The sequence below is a fragment of the Acipenser ruthenus genome, chromosome 27, assembly GCF_902713425.1.
Source record: "Acipenser ruthenus chromosome 27, fAciRut3.2 maternal haplotype, whole genome shotgun sequence".
Classification (NCBI taxonomy): domain Eukaryota; kingdom Metazoa; phylum Chordata; class Actinopteri; order Acipenseriformes; family Acipenseridae; genus Acipenser; species Acipenser ruthenus.
In genome coordinates this window covers 23,200,548-23,214,379 of record NC_081215.1, presented here as the reverse complement: position 1 = coordinate 23,214,379, position 13,832 = coordinate 23,200,548, and the positions used below count along the sequence as shown (strand labels likewise).

Sequence of the window (13,832 nt, the reverse complement as noted above, 5' to 3'; positions counted from 1 at the left end):
GCATGCTAAATCACCATTACACTTGCTGTTGTTAGATATATGATTACGTCATTTAAATGATTTGTAACTAACATTAGCCTAACGTTCTGACACACTGTATTGCTTTAACTTATGTATATTTCTATACAGACGGGTATCACAATTGTATGATTTTGCTTTCACTGGCACCTGAGCCTACAGGCATGTGAATTACAGCATACAGTACACACAACATGCATAAGGGTCAATGCTGTCCTTAGCCCAGTGTTATAAATTCCAAGAATGGCCAGCATCAGTTTTGAAACTGGTTCAAAAGATTCTTAGACTGCTTCAAGAGCTCGCTTGGTATGCTGGATGAGGAAAAGAAAAATAATACCAGTGAATGTATGTATAACTTTAAAATGTAACTATCAATTAATAACAATACACTTTATGTGTAATATATATTTTATATGAACTAGGTAACTATATATATATATATATATATATATATATATATATATATATATATATATATATATATATATATATATATATATATATATATATATATACAGTGCCTTGCAAAAGTATTCAGACCCCTGACCAGTTCTCTCATATTACTGAATTACAAATGGTACAATTATTGTAAGGTGACATTGGTTTCATGTTGGGAAATATTTTTAAGAAAAATAAAAAACTGAAATATCTTGCTTGCATAAGTATTCAACCCCCACACATTAATATTTGGTAGAGCCACCTTTCGCTGCAATAACAGCTTTAAGTCTTTTGGGGTAAGTATGTACCAGCTTTGCACACAGTGTCGAAGTGGTTTTGGCCCATTCTTCTTGGCAGATTTGCTCCAGGTTGTTCAGGTTGGTTGGACGACGGTTGTGGACCGCAATTTTCAAATAGTGCCACAGATTCTCGATGGGATTGAGATCAGGACTTTGACTGGGCCACTGTAGGACATTCACCTTTTTGTTCTTGAGCCACTCCAATGTTGCTTTGGCCTTGTGCTTGGGATCATTGTCTTGCTGAAAGGTGAATTTCCTCCCAAGCTTCAGTTTTTTAGTGGACTGAAGCAGGTTCTTTTGCAGTATTTCCCTGTATTTTGCTCCATCCATTCTTCCTTCAATTTTAACAAGATGCCCAGTCCCTGCTGATGAGAAGCATCCCCACAGCATGATGCTGCCACCACCATACTTCACTGTAGGGATGGTGTGTCTTGAGGCATGGGCAGTGTTAGGTTTGCGCCACACATTTTTGGCCAAAAAGCTCTATCTTGGTCTCATCTGACCACAGAACCTTTTCCCACATCGCAGCTGGGTCACTCTCATGCTTTCTGGCAAACTCCAGACGTGCTTTCAGATGGTACTTTTTGAATAACGGCTTCTTTCTTGCCACCCTCCCATACAGGCCAGTGTTATGCAGAGCTCTTGATATGGCTGACTGGTGAACCATTACTCCACTCCCAGCCACTGAACTCTGTAGCTCCTTCAAAGTGATTGTTGGCTTCTCTGTGGCTTCTCTCACAAGTCTCCTTCTTGTTTGAGCGCTGAGTTTTGAGGGACGGCCTTTTCTTGGCAGTGCCTGGGTGGTGTGATGCAGCTTCCACTTCCTGATTATTGATCCAACTGTGCTCACTGGGATATCCAAACACTTGGATATTATTTTGTACCCTTTCCCTAATCTATGCATTTGTATTACTTTATCTCTAACTTCTGTAGAATGCTCTTTGGTCTTCATTTTCCTTCAGATTCACAGCCTGACCAATGATCCTTCAACAGTGGGGTTTTTATCCAGAAAATGTGACAGCAACTTTAATCGTTCACAGGTGGAGGCCAATGGTAAGGTAATTGTGTCCTCGTTAGGCCAATTTCTTTCATCGGTGTAAACTGGGAGCTTCCACAGCACAGGGGTTGAATACTTATGCAAGCAAAAGTATTTTTTTAACTAAAAATAAATTATATTAATGTTAATTACTGTGCTATTCATCAAAGAAACAACAATGATGTAATCCAAAATGAAAACTCTCTTTCTTTATTGTTTTATTCATGGCGACTTCACACACAATAGCTCATATTTGTGCATCTGAGTTGCATCAAAGCTTGTTTAGGAAATATGACCCATACAGTAAACACTGTACTGTGAGGGCGTTCTGACATATTTAAACAAATATCAGCCATTATCATACACATGAAACAATAGGAACATTTGATAAGAACCCTCTAAAGCCAGTTACAGGCTAAGCTCTGTAGACCCAACCTAAACACTTCTTATCTATTTCCATCTATCACCTAACCCTAAAACGAACTCTTCTTTCAGCCTTGTCTAAACACTTTCCAGCCACAGCCTCTGAGGGAGTTAACTGAGACAATGCAGTATGTAGCAATACTATACAGGTTTTACATCCATAACTCCAGTATGCTAATCTTCTTTCTCCTCTGCACTGAAGAATACAGGTCTGATTTTGGAGTTAAAAGTGATCCGGTTTTCAATTCAGTTCATATGATGATCCAGGTTAAAAACACTCCTGGGTAGCACTGATCTCATTTTTATGGGTGTCTTAGCAATACTGGGAGGGCCGCGTTGCAGCAATGAATAGATTCCTTGAGTAACTGGATAGGTTCATTATTTCTCATTGGGAAAAAGAATACTAGGTGAACCTCTACTGAGTATTTCAATGAGTCACGCCCACTTTCCACCCCCAGTAGAGTTACGCCTGACTCGTGATGCGTATTCATCAGCTTGTACTGGTGTTAGATCACATGTAAAAGGCAGGAGAAGTATTTTGTGCTGTTGGATAAGAATATAAAAAAGTTGTTTTGTGTGAACAAAAAGCAATTAACCAGTTACAAACTTTAAATCAGTTAGATTATATAGTATATATATTTTTTTTTTTTTTTTTTTTATCTTTGCACGCTCACTGCACATAACTAAAAATACAGCACAGACTCCAGAATAAAGAAAACTCTGTGGCTTGGGTAGATTTATGCTGAACAAGATAGTTTGCAGGTAATGCTCAGGAACAATGTTCAAGTAATCATTTTTCATTTTAGCATAGAGACTGTGAGCAAACTCATTAGCATGTGAGATCTGAAGGAGAGGCGTGGGAAGCTGGAGAGATATGTTCTGCTGCAGCATGACAGTGTGCCAGATCACATAGCCAAGGTTAAGAGGGCTGAAGACATACCCCACCCACTACCCTATCGTCTAGACAATGCCTCAACTGCACAGAATTTAAATTCTCAAATGGACTGGAGTCAGTGAGATCAAAACAAGAAAAGAGCACGGAATGAAATACTGCATTTATTTGCCGAGACGCCGCTATTAACTGCTGGGAATGGACCAGTCTCCAGCTAACTAAACACAGAAATACTGTATACAGTAAAACGATATGGGTTACATACACTGTTATACCTAAGTTCATTTCGGTCTTTCTAAACTATTAAATTACAATGCAGGCACTTTATTGTCATCACTAAGTTTTATTTATAGCAATAATCCCTTCAAAAGCGGACCTACCCCAGACCTTTCTGACCCCACAAACGGTCCTTTATTTTTTCTCATAATATTAACCAACAAAACATGTATTAGGGAAGGAACCTTGTCAAGGATTACTGCTAAGTATTACATCCAGCTGGAGGGGATACGTTTTAGTGACTTAAATAAAAAAAAAAAAAACATCCACTGGGAATGTGCACAAACAATGAATTGGTTTGTACCAGAATGTAATGATATCAGAGCTGTTCGGGTGTCTTTATATCTAACTGCTGCTTCACTTACATTTTTTAAGTGTCTGAGTGCATCACATATGGTGATGAATTTACAAAAAAAAAAAAAAAAGACTACTAAGCAGCAGACTAGCCAATCGGGAGACAGAAGTGGGCTCACAACATGGCAGGAAGCCAATCACAAAAAGCGCCTGGGATGTAGACAACATGCAGCAAGTTTCTTGCCAGGTTGTGTACTGCTGCTGCTGTTGGTTTTGTTTATGGAAAATGACAGGGGATTGAATTTTGAATGAATTGTGCATCTATCAGATATGTTAACACTGTGTTACAGGCATATGCCATTTCCATAAGCCATCTTAACTGATTTCACCTTATAATAATAGTGTATTTGCAATCATTTTTAGTGCATCTGAGCTCTGCTGCTCCTATGCTGCATTATATAAATGTTTTCTCATCCCGGCTTTGATTGGATAATCTTTCTAGTTCCCTAGCTGCCTGCATGTTTGCATTTACTTCCTGGTTTCATGTAAATCATGTGACAACATGAACTTTCAACTTGGCAGACCCCACCTTCTCTATACTTTACTACACAGCAAAGGGGCTAGCACAGCTTAAAAGTCATATTCTCACATGATTAGTAGGGAATGAGGTAGTAGAGAAAATTGCAGGAAATAAGGCAGCTAATGCTGAAGGGTGATCCATGCCAGCTCAAAGCCAGGTTAAGATGGATATACAATAGATAATACAGGGTACTCAGCATGATTTAAAACCTAATAAAAAGGTAACTCAATTAAGATGACATCTGAAGCTGTTTACCCTTTATAGAGCCTTGTGAATAGGGTGAATATCTCAAATGGTTTCTGGGATAAGATGTTGAAAGATCTGCAGCGGTAAGATCAATAATAAAGGTGCCCAATGTCAAAACATATGATTGTGTAATTGTTGAAATTGGCAGGCACAGAATGAAGAGAAAAAGTATTGTTGTTCTTTATGGCAAAGCATGCTGACATTATTAAGACACAAACAATACAATTCGGGTACTATAAGTAAGTGAGTAGTCTTCAGATTTTAGAATACAGAGAGCAAAATGGATCTTTTAAATTACTGCCATTTTTTGAAGCGTATTAAAATAATGTTGCACAGCAAGCTATTTTTCTGAGTCAAGGTTCATCTCTCGTCTACAAAAACAATTCTAAAAGAAAATGTCATTATTTTTTAAAGGAGCTTTTAACTCAGGGAGTCTAATTAATCATTATGTTATGTTATTTTTCTGCTCTATAACCAGCTTCACAAGAATGTGGGTGGTTATTAGTTTTAATTTTGAAAGTTGTTTTCTAGAAATGGAACTAATCAATCCATCTACTTAGTTGTAATTATGTTAATTGTAAGCATAATAACTTAGCATAATGTATCCGAACTTTAAATTACTTAACAAAGAATGTCCAAAAAGAAGCTCATCAGTGCTTTCTACTGTATTACGAATCTCATTTCCTCTGCATAAAAAGCACAATAGCATATTCATTGTTACTTCGATACATTACAATGGACTGCAGTATTTTCATATTGTAAGTGTAGCTTGGCTTATCCAAATCACTGCAGGTACTCACCTTAAATAAGCCATGTTTTCTGTTGTGCTGGCCAAGCCACAGAGTGCTCCCTGGCATAAAATCAGTTTGTGGAGGGTCTATAACACGCTCATAAATCCTGCAAATGAAAACAAACATACTTAAAAGTTAAAGGTCTTCCAAGGGTATGAAGAATCCAAGGAACTACTTTGCCGATATGAAGCCAATAATCTTTGAAAAGGGTCTTAAAGAAAAAGATGCTGAAAAGCCCTAAATTACCTGTAATAAGTTTCTAGTGAATCAGTGTTGAGACTGGCAAGAGCAAGGAGGCAAATTTCTTTTCAAATTTGTTTTTCTGTTCAAATGTACCATTTAGTTATCTAAATGATCTATGGTAGATAACACCACCCTTAAATGTGTTACCCCAGTAAGGAGTAATGTCATTTTATTGTATGATGTTAATAATGACCCCGTGACCCCTGTATCGATACACTGTTTTTATCGATACACTGTTTGGTCTGCTAACATGAGCATGCATTCATTTGTGTCTACACTGATAATTAGATAATATTATTCATTATCATGTACTCTAGTAGCCTCACCTACCATTCACTGTGTTGTCAAGTCCGCCGGCAGTGGCGCGAAACAGAAGCTGAGCAGAGGTGAGTTATTAACGTTGATAATTTCATCAGGGCAAAGGCGAAATTCAACCTAATCCGGCCGGTTTAAAATCCAGTGTGGACTCGCCTCATGTTCTATAAGAGTCACACTGTGTGTAAAATGTGTAAGGCTCAAATTTGCAAGGATCCAGACTGGGACTAAAATGTTTGCGGGATTAGGCGCGTTGGCGCTTGTAACACAAAAATGCTGCCTCTCCTTTAAAAGCGAGTCAATATTTATGAATGTGCTATGATGTCGATCTGTAAGGGGGAATAAAACGCATATCACACGTTTTAATAAACTGAAGTGCAAGAAGGGTGGTAACAAATGCACTAATACTATTAACAATTTCATCGACTACAAATGCTTGTCAGCGCAGATAGGAGCTGTATTAATACCAGCAGAATACGGTAATCCCAGTTTCATGCAACAGTGACGGTGACCAAGCGTGTTCGAGTGTTGTGTAAACATTTCGTATTTCATCTCGTAAATAGCAGAACCAACTCACTGCAATTTAAACTTGTTTTTACTGAAAAATAAACGGTAACATGTAATCATAAGAGCTGTCTGTATTGCATGATGTCAGATCAGGACTGACACTGAGCATTGGAGATGAAGCATGCTATTTCCCATGTTACACTGAGGTGCCCTCACCAATTCCAGACACAACACTTAAAATATTTTCAATATAAACATGCTGAGTTCACTGCAGTCATCAGCTGCAAAGATTAACCATTCAGCAGAAACAGGAAACAAAAGCAAAACAGGCTGTAAAGCTTACTTGACCAAAAGTGCTTTACCAGTGTTATTGCAAACACTTGCACAAGCAAATGAGACAATTGTGTGATTTTTGTGTTTCATGCTTCATTTACTGTATCGTGACACATATATCGTATCGTGACCCTCGCATCGCGATATGTATTGTTTCGTGAAGAAACTGCCGATACCCAGCCCTAGTAATAATAAAATAATAAAAATAAATAAATAAATAGGAAATTGCTGATGTAGGGCATGATTCAAACAAGCTTGAGAGCCCCAGCTCTATTACAATATGATGCATCAGGTAACAAAAAAGGTACATCTACCAACAAAAAAGGTACAATTCTGCCTTCTGCTAAAAAAAAACTACAGGCTGCTAAATTGAAAGTCTCTCAGCCTGGGTTTGAGAACTGAAATACTGCAGACAGCATTTCTATTTATGATCACAGCCCTTTTTTACCGTTCATTTGCATAGATTTTCTGTTTTAATCAGCTCAGCATTATATGAATTGGTGTATTGAATATATCCACTATATTCCTTTCAGATTGGCCAAGATGGCAACAGTCTGTGCATAACTTAGCATGAGTGTTCTCAAGGTCAGAGATAGAAAAGGGACCTATCCATGCACTGCATGCCCAATCTCAACAGCCTCAAATTTACATACTAATCCTCAGCACTGCATCTCTTTACTCTGGCCTCTGTGATTTGAGACCACAGAATCACATGCCAATTAGGGTTGGTAATTTTGTAATGGCGACATTCAAGCACTAAGAAATGGGGTGAGACTATCGGAGCTCATTTTGCAAATTGCCACAGACTGAAAATGTTATTTTTTTTTTTTTGGTTAATTCAGTCTGGGCTGGATACCAACACAGGTCATAGAAATTACAAATCAGAAGTCCCTGATCAGAAATAAACCTGGGTCATTACGAGTCCTCAGAGAAAAGCATGTTGATAACACAGAGGATACATACAAATTAGGTTATCTTTTTTTTTTTCTTTTTTTCTGCTGGCTTTGTTCATTAGGAATGTCAAGGGTAAGCATTGTTAAAAGCTCAGTTTTAAGAATGAAACACAGATTAACAGCTATTAACCGTAATAAAACAAATACATATGTCTAATATATTACAGTAAAATGAAAGTATTCCATATACAGTACATTTTGTATGGGTCCTCAATAGATAGCCTAAGTACTTGCTGTGCTCAGTTGATATCCAAACTAATTTGCTCACAGAATTCAGCTGAATTGTGGAGTTTAATAGCCAATTTTGTACAGTCACATTAAAGTTCCTCTGTTTAGCATATTTCCCCACGGTTTTTATTGTGCTTCACCATCCTGTTATGTTCTTTAATATGCTTTACTGCATGTCTATACTTTTATCATGGTTCCATGGCATGCTGCCATAAACGTGTTTTAGGGAGACTGAGGAAAGAACCTTTAAAGTTTGATTTATTTTTCTAAATCAGCTTGAGCTTGGCCTGGTTGGTTAAGAGCAGCAATCTAAGCTTTCATTACTGTCATTTCATACTGAGTTGAGTTGCTTTAACTGACAAATGCCAAAATACCCCCATGTCTATCTCATATTTCATTTTATTTTTGTCCCTTCAATTTATGGTGTTTGATATTTCTGACACCACTGTACACAGAGCATTGCTTTATTTATTTATTTATTTGGCAGACGCCTTTATCCAAGGCAGAAAAGCCGCTTGTCACCTTTCTGCCAACAAGCTCAATCTCCCTGAGTCTTTATGAATTGCTGTCCAAGCAGTGTATAAGCATAATTTCATGTTCCATTAGATAATCCATAATTAAAAGTTGATAAGCATAATTAGATGTTCCACCTATTTAGGCATCATACTCACAGTCCATTTGTCCAGGCTGCTACTACAGATAAGCAAGGGTATATTTTCCTGTTTATCCACTATATCAAGCAGCAATTGTTGGTTCCAGCGAATAACTTTACTGATAAAATTGGTTATCTTCTAAAAATAATAGTGATTATTTTTAAACTGCCAACTCCAGTAATACTTTTCAATGATGTTTGACTTGCATCTATGTTTCACAAGTCGCCTAACAAACGTTAAGTGGCTGTCAACCTTGTTTCTTAGAATTACAATTTTCCCATTCTATATTTAAATGACAGCATGTGGCCTTGTGGAAGGGTGGTGGGTAATTCACTGACACACAGGACACAGAGAAGTAATTTAGGAACACCGCACAGGTGCCCAGTTTTATTATGGGAGTGTAATTTCTTTTCAGCCCGCAGAGGGCGCTGTTGTCTGTGGTCTGCCGTACCAACTATGGAAACGACAGAGCCACAATTATACCGGGGGCGGTACAGAATACAGGTGTTCAACAAAACAATAATCAAAAGGCGAAAGGAACAGGGAAAATAAAACACAGTAAACAAAACTACAAATAAAAGGTGCTGCGCTCGGCAGCTTCACCCCAACCGTCGCTACCCGCACGGCCCGGGTCTCCATCCTACACTAGCGGCTCCCTCAGCCTGCTATACACTGTTTACCGGGGCTGCCCAAGGTTTTTCCCTGCTACCGCTAATTCTTTTATTTTCTTTTCTTGTTGGGATTTCCGTCCCCGCAGCTTTTACTCCAGCGCTTCCGCATGCCTTTTACGTCTCAGAGGGCAGACCTGAGGGAACAGCAGAATGTTAACTTATAGGGCCAGCAATTCCCCCAAGACCCGCCTCTCAGCCACTCAGAGAGAAGGAAAGCCCGCACACCCACTCTCCCACCTCTCCCTGTCACTGCCATGACTGACAGGCGGATATTGACGGGCTGCTGCCCTCTCCCTGCAGCACTATGAACACATCAGAAGAGTCAGCACAGGTCTCTCCCTGTTACAGGCCTATTCTGATAACTCAATGAAACACCCGTAAAGACAGCATTATCCTTGGAAAAAAAAAAAAACACTTGTGTCAGCTGTATTTCCCACAGAAATAAATTGCAGTCTTTCAAATCATGCATAGTTCCCCAACTGACACTATGGCATCTTGCACAGAACTCCAGGCATACATTAAAGACTTTACGCAGTATGCGCTTGAAAACCGCAAGCCTCTTTAAAACGAAACACAAGATGTCCTTTGAGGTGGTTAAATGTCAATGATAAATGGGTGGATTTCGCCACTAAACTAAAACTTAAAATGGCAAAATACGGAGAGGGTGACTGTTGTGTGCAGCTGTGAATGTAGATAAGAGCAGATGAGTAGATGAGATCTATACATACTGAGATAAATACAGTATCACATTTTTAAAACATACAGGGTGATTAGAAAGTAAGTATACCGCATCAACGCACCTGTATAAGTGAAGTAAGGTATCAATGTAAACATCATTATTGCTTTTTAAAAAAGCATCACTAAATCAACCAATTATGGCCCATTTCACGTCACGTCTGTTACAGCAACTTTAAGGACTCCTTATGAGTTTTTAAAAATTTAAATAAAGAAAATGTTCCTTTAGGAAGCTTTTGGCTACATAACTAAAAATATGTCTTACACCCAGTCCTCAGCCTACATTACAATGCAGGAGGGTGTGCTCCAAACTGTAACCCACGTAATGTGGAATGGGCCTCATACGCTATAAATACATGTACCTATGGTCTGAAGTTGTTTGAGGTCTGTGAACAAATACTGCATTTTCTTTTGAAAACATTGGGAGCCACCGATACAGGTAAAATATTCCTGCATGGATTCATCTTTTCTTGTCACATTATACTGACACATTTTTTTTTCCCACAGACAGTGTTAATTATTTTGGCTTTCCTAAAGTCTTCTTAATGAAGTATGCAATACAACAGCAGAACAGAAACACAATCCACTGGATTTAAAAATGATTAATACAGAATGCAGAAATACTTTAGTTGAGAAATGTATTAAAATTGCTTACAGTTTAAGACAGGGTGAAAGCAAAATTAACTTATTTTCTCTGGTGAAGTTACACTCACTTGCCTTAAAAAAAAAGAAAAAAGTATGTGTATATAGTCAAACATTCTATTTTAATGTAATACTACTATGCATTTATTTGCTTAATTATTAAGAATGTTTATTAAGATTACCAAATCTACCAGTATCAATATATGTCTGTTATTGTGACCTAGATTCACATACTCTCAACAACTTGTGCTAATGAAAGCCCATGCCAAGATTCATCACAACGGGATGGGCAGTTCTAAAGGCACAGTAAAAAAAAGGATTTCCAGATGGAAAATGATCAGGGATCACAGGACACTTCTACAAAATATCCTCTGTGTTGGGTCTTATGTGATTAATAAACGACATTACAGCAAATATTACACATTTTTCAAAGCAGCAGGCAAGCTAGTTCATTGTTCGCAAGCTTTGAGTTTCTTTTAGACTGTCCTCTTTTTCCTAACATGACTGCTAGCACAGTGCCCAGCCAGCGAGACACAGGGGAATGTGCACGCAGGTCTGGTGGCACAAGCCTGAAGTTACATGCTGATCAGGAAGGGAAGTAGGGCATTCTCTGCTCCACCCAGTCCTTCAGGCAGGATCTCCTTCAGTGGCATGGGAACAACTGCCACTGTTGCTTATTTTTAGAAAGTTGCTGAACTTGGTATATATTATCAGTTCTGAATATGCACATACGGCGTAGATGTCAAGACTAGAATCATTAGCTGGAGAGAGACTGATGCAACAGTGTTATTTGTTTAATTGAAAAACAGGCTAAACCTGTTCTTTCAAGATGCCAAACAAATGTGAAAAGACATAAAAGCAATTCCGCAGATCTTTGATACTGTACTGCATGTCAGAGGAACCAATAATTGAGCCTGATGAGAAGATGCTGAGTATTGACCTGCATCCCTGTGTGGTACACATTATAGGAGCAAAATCAATGAGCGAAAGACTTTCAATTTAGCATACCGCTATATTGACATTTTAACTTCTCCTTCATTAGGCTGCATAATATAGAAGATAATTATCGTTAAAAAGATGGGTGGTATATAACCAGCATAAAGAGGTGGTATGACATGTTTTCTGAGTGAATCTTTAAATTGTCCACAAACAAGAGCAATAACAAAATCTATTCTATTCACTTTCTGTAGGTATTTTAAAAGTTGTTAATTGGGGGGGGGAATATATATTCTTGTTGGCTACAAAAGCAGACAAAAAATAACTGTGCATATTTCTTATGATATAAAGAGAATTAGGGTTAAACCATTTTTGTATGAATTATCTGCTTCAAAAACAAGAATATATAGTTATCAGCGTTTACAATTTAACAAATAAATAGATTATTATTGTTAATTATTGCTAACTACTCATAATACCCACATTTAATCATGTGGTGGCCTAAAGGCTTGTAACAATTTCACCACAATATCTTGGCTCCCTCCAACAGTGACTGGAGGGTCGTGGGTTCAATCCCAGGTGGGGGACACTGCTGCTGTACCCTTAAGCAAGGTACTTTACCTAGATTGCTCCAGTAAAAACCCAACTGTATAAATGGGTAATTGTATGAAATAATAATGTGATATCTTGTAACAATTGTAAGTCGCCCTGGATAAGGGCGTCTGCTAAGAAATAAATAATAATAATAAGTACTTCTGGTTCACCTCAAAAACAGATGCATTATTGTTGAAAAAGGAAGGATTAAATGTCAAATGTCAAATGTTTCCTCTGGATATTTTGTATTTACTTCTGCATAATTCACTTCCTCCATTATCCATCACCCTGATCTTTCTAATTACCTGCATGATTCCCACCTAAAAAGATTACGCCATCTGACTTTTCCCCCTGGAGGGTTGATGCAGATTCCTACAACTCTAACCCACATTGTCTTTTAAACAACCCCCATTTCTCTGAATTCTTATGTAATCCTTTAGTCATCCACTCTCTCTACAAAGTGACCCACTTAATCTGCTTTACTTATTTTCTATCTCCCCTTAACAGCCTGTGCAGAATTTTGATGTTTCATTATCTGGCTTTTACCAAGCCCCTTCTTACCCTAATTCTGTCTTTCTCCATCATTCATTTCACTCTAATGCAGTCATATTTTCCCTTCCCTTTTATGAACCATAGTGTAATATGAATAATAATTTTTGTTTTTATGTCTCCAACTTTTTACTTCTTCCTGTGGTCCATTCGTCTATGATTTACCAATTTCATGATAATTGCCGAGTTGGAGACACTGGCAATTATTTTCTGCCCTCTACCAACAGCTGGATTGGTGGACCTCCCGCGTCTCGCCTGGTGGTAATGAATCTCTCTCTAGACAGGTATTTCTTTCACACAGTTTTCACACGGCTTTAATAGGGCGGATAGAGAACATGAGGAACGGACAGAGAGAGTGTTCACCTAACTTCTAAATTAGCTAAGCCTACCTCCAGAGGTAGTTTTGTTACTGGGAGTAAAATAATAATGAAAGTCACAAAGTTGAGTGTGAAGGCACTTCCTATATAGACATCCAGGGTGTTCATACTCATGCAGATCACATGGTTTTTAAAGCACTGTCTAACACAGCTCATTGTGTAAGCAATTTTTTTTTTACTGCATTATGACTTTTGGACTAGTTCCTTGTTGTCAAGGCTAGGAGGTGTGATTGCTTAACAAGTAGAGAAGTGAATACCAAATTACAACTTTTTGTTGTAATTACAAGGTTTGTGTGTTAAAACAGTTCCCTTTCAATTCGAAGATGACCACCAAACATACTTATGGGATATGCCTGCCTATTGGTAGGTATTCACTGAGCTCTTTATATCAGAGCTGCTGATAGGCCCCTTCCCGCCTACCGAAGGATCAAAACAGTCAGCCCAAGGAAAACATTTCTCTTTTTGCCTCTCAAGGCAGTAAGGTAAGACCTCTGTGTTAGCAACTGAGCGTATTTTGAAAGAGCTTTTCCGAGTCGACTGCAGTTCCCCTGCATTCGTGCTGAAAGCTGGCTTGCCGCTTTCGTGGAATCAGCGGCTCTAAAACAAAGCCTCTTTCTCATCTCCTTTCTTCAGTAGCCTGCCTCTCTTGCATTGCAGGCTGTCTTTTCTTACTGTCTGTCGTATGTGTGCGACTGTCTGTGCAATATTGATTTAAAGGAGTGCGTGTGTGTGTCTTTTCAACCCTACACTCTTGGGAAAAACACAGTTCCTCCGCCGGGGCTAGGCTCTGCTGTACCCCCGCC

At 38.4% G+C, this 13,832-nt stretch overlaps 1 protein-coding gene across 1 annotated transcript in view; it reads right to left on the bottom strand.

The window, feature by feature from the left end:
* Window positions 1-13,832, bottom strand: part of LOC117432083 (protein kinase C-binding protein NELL1-like) — a 130,553-nt gene that overhangs the window by 93,660 nt on the left and 23,061 nt on the right. The window contains exon 5 of the mRNA XM_034053533.3: window positions 5,303-5,399. Within this exon, the coding sequence (XP_033909424.3) occupies window positions 5,303-5,399 (97 nt within the window). The remainder of the gene's footprint in view (window positions 1-5,302; window positions 5,400-13,832) is intronic.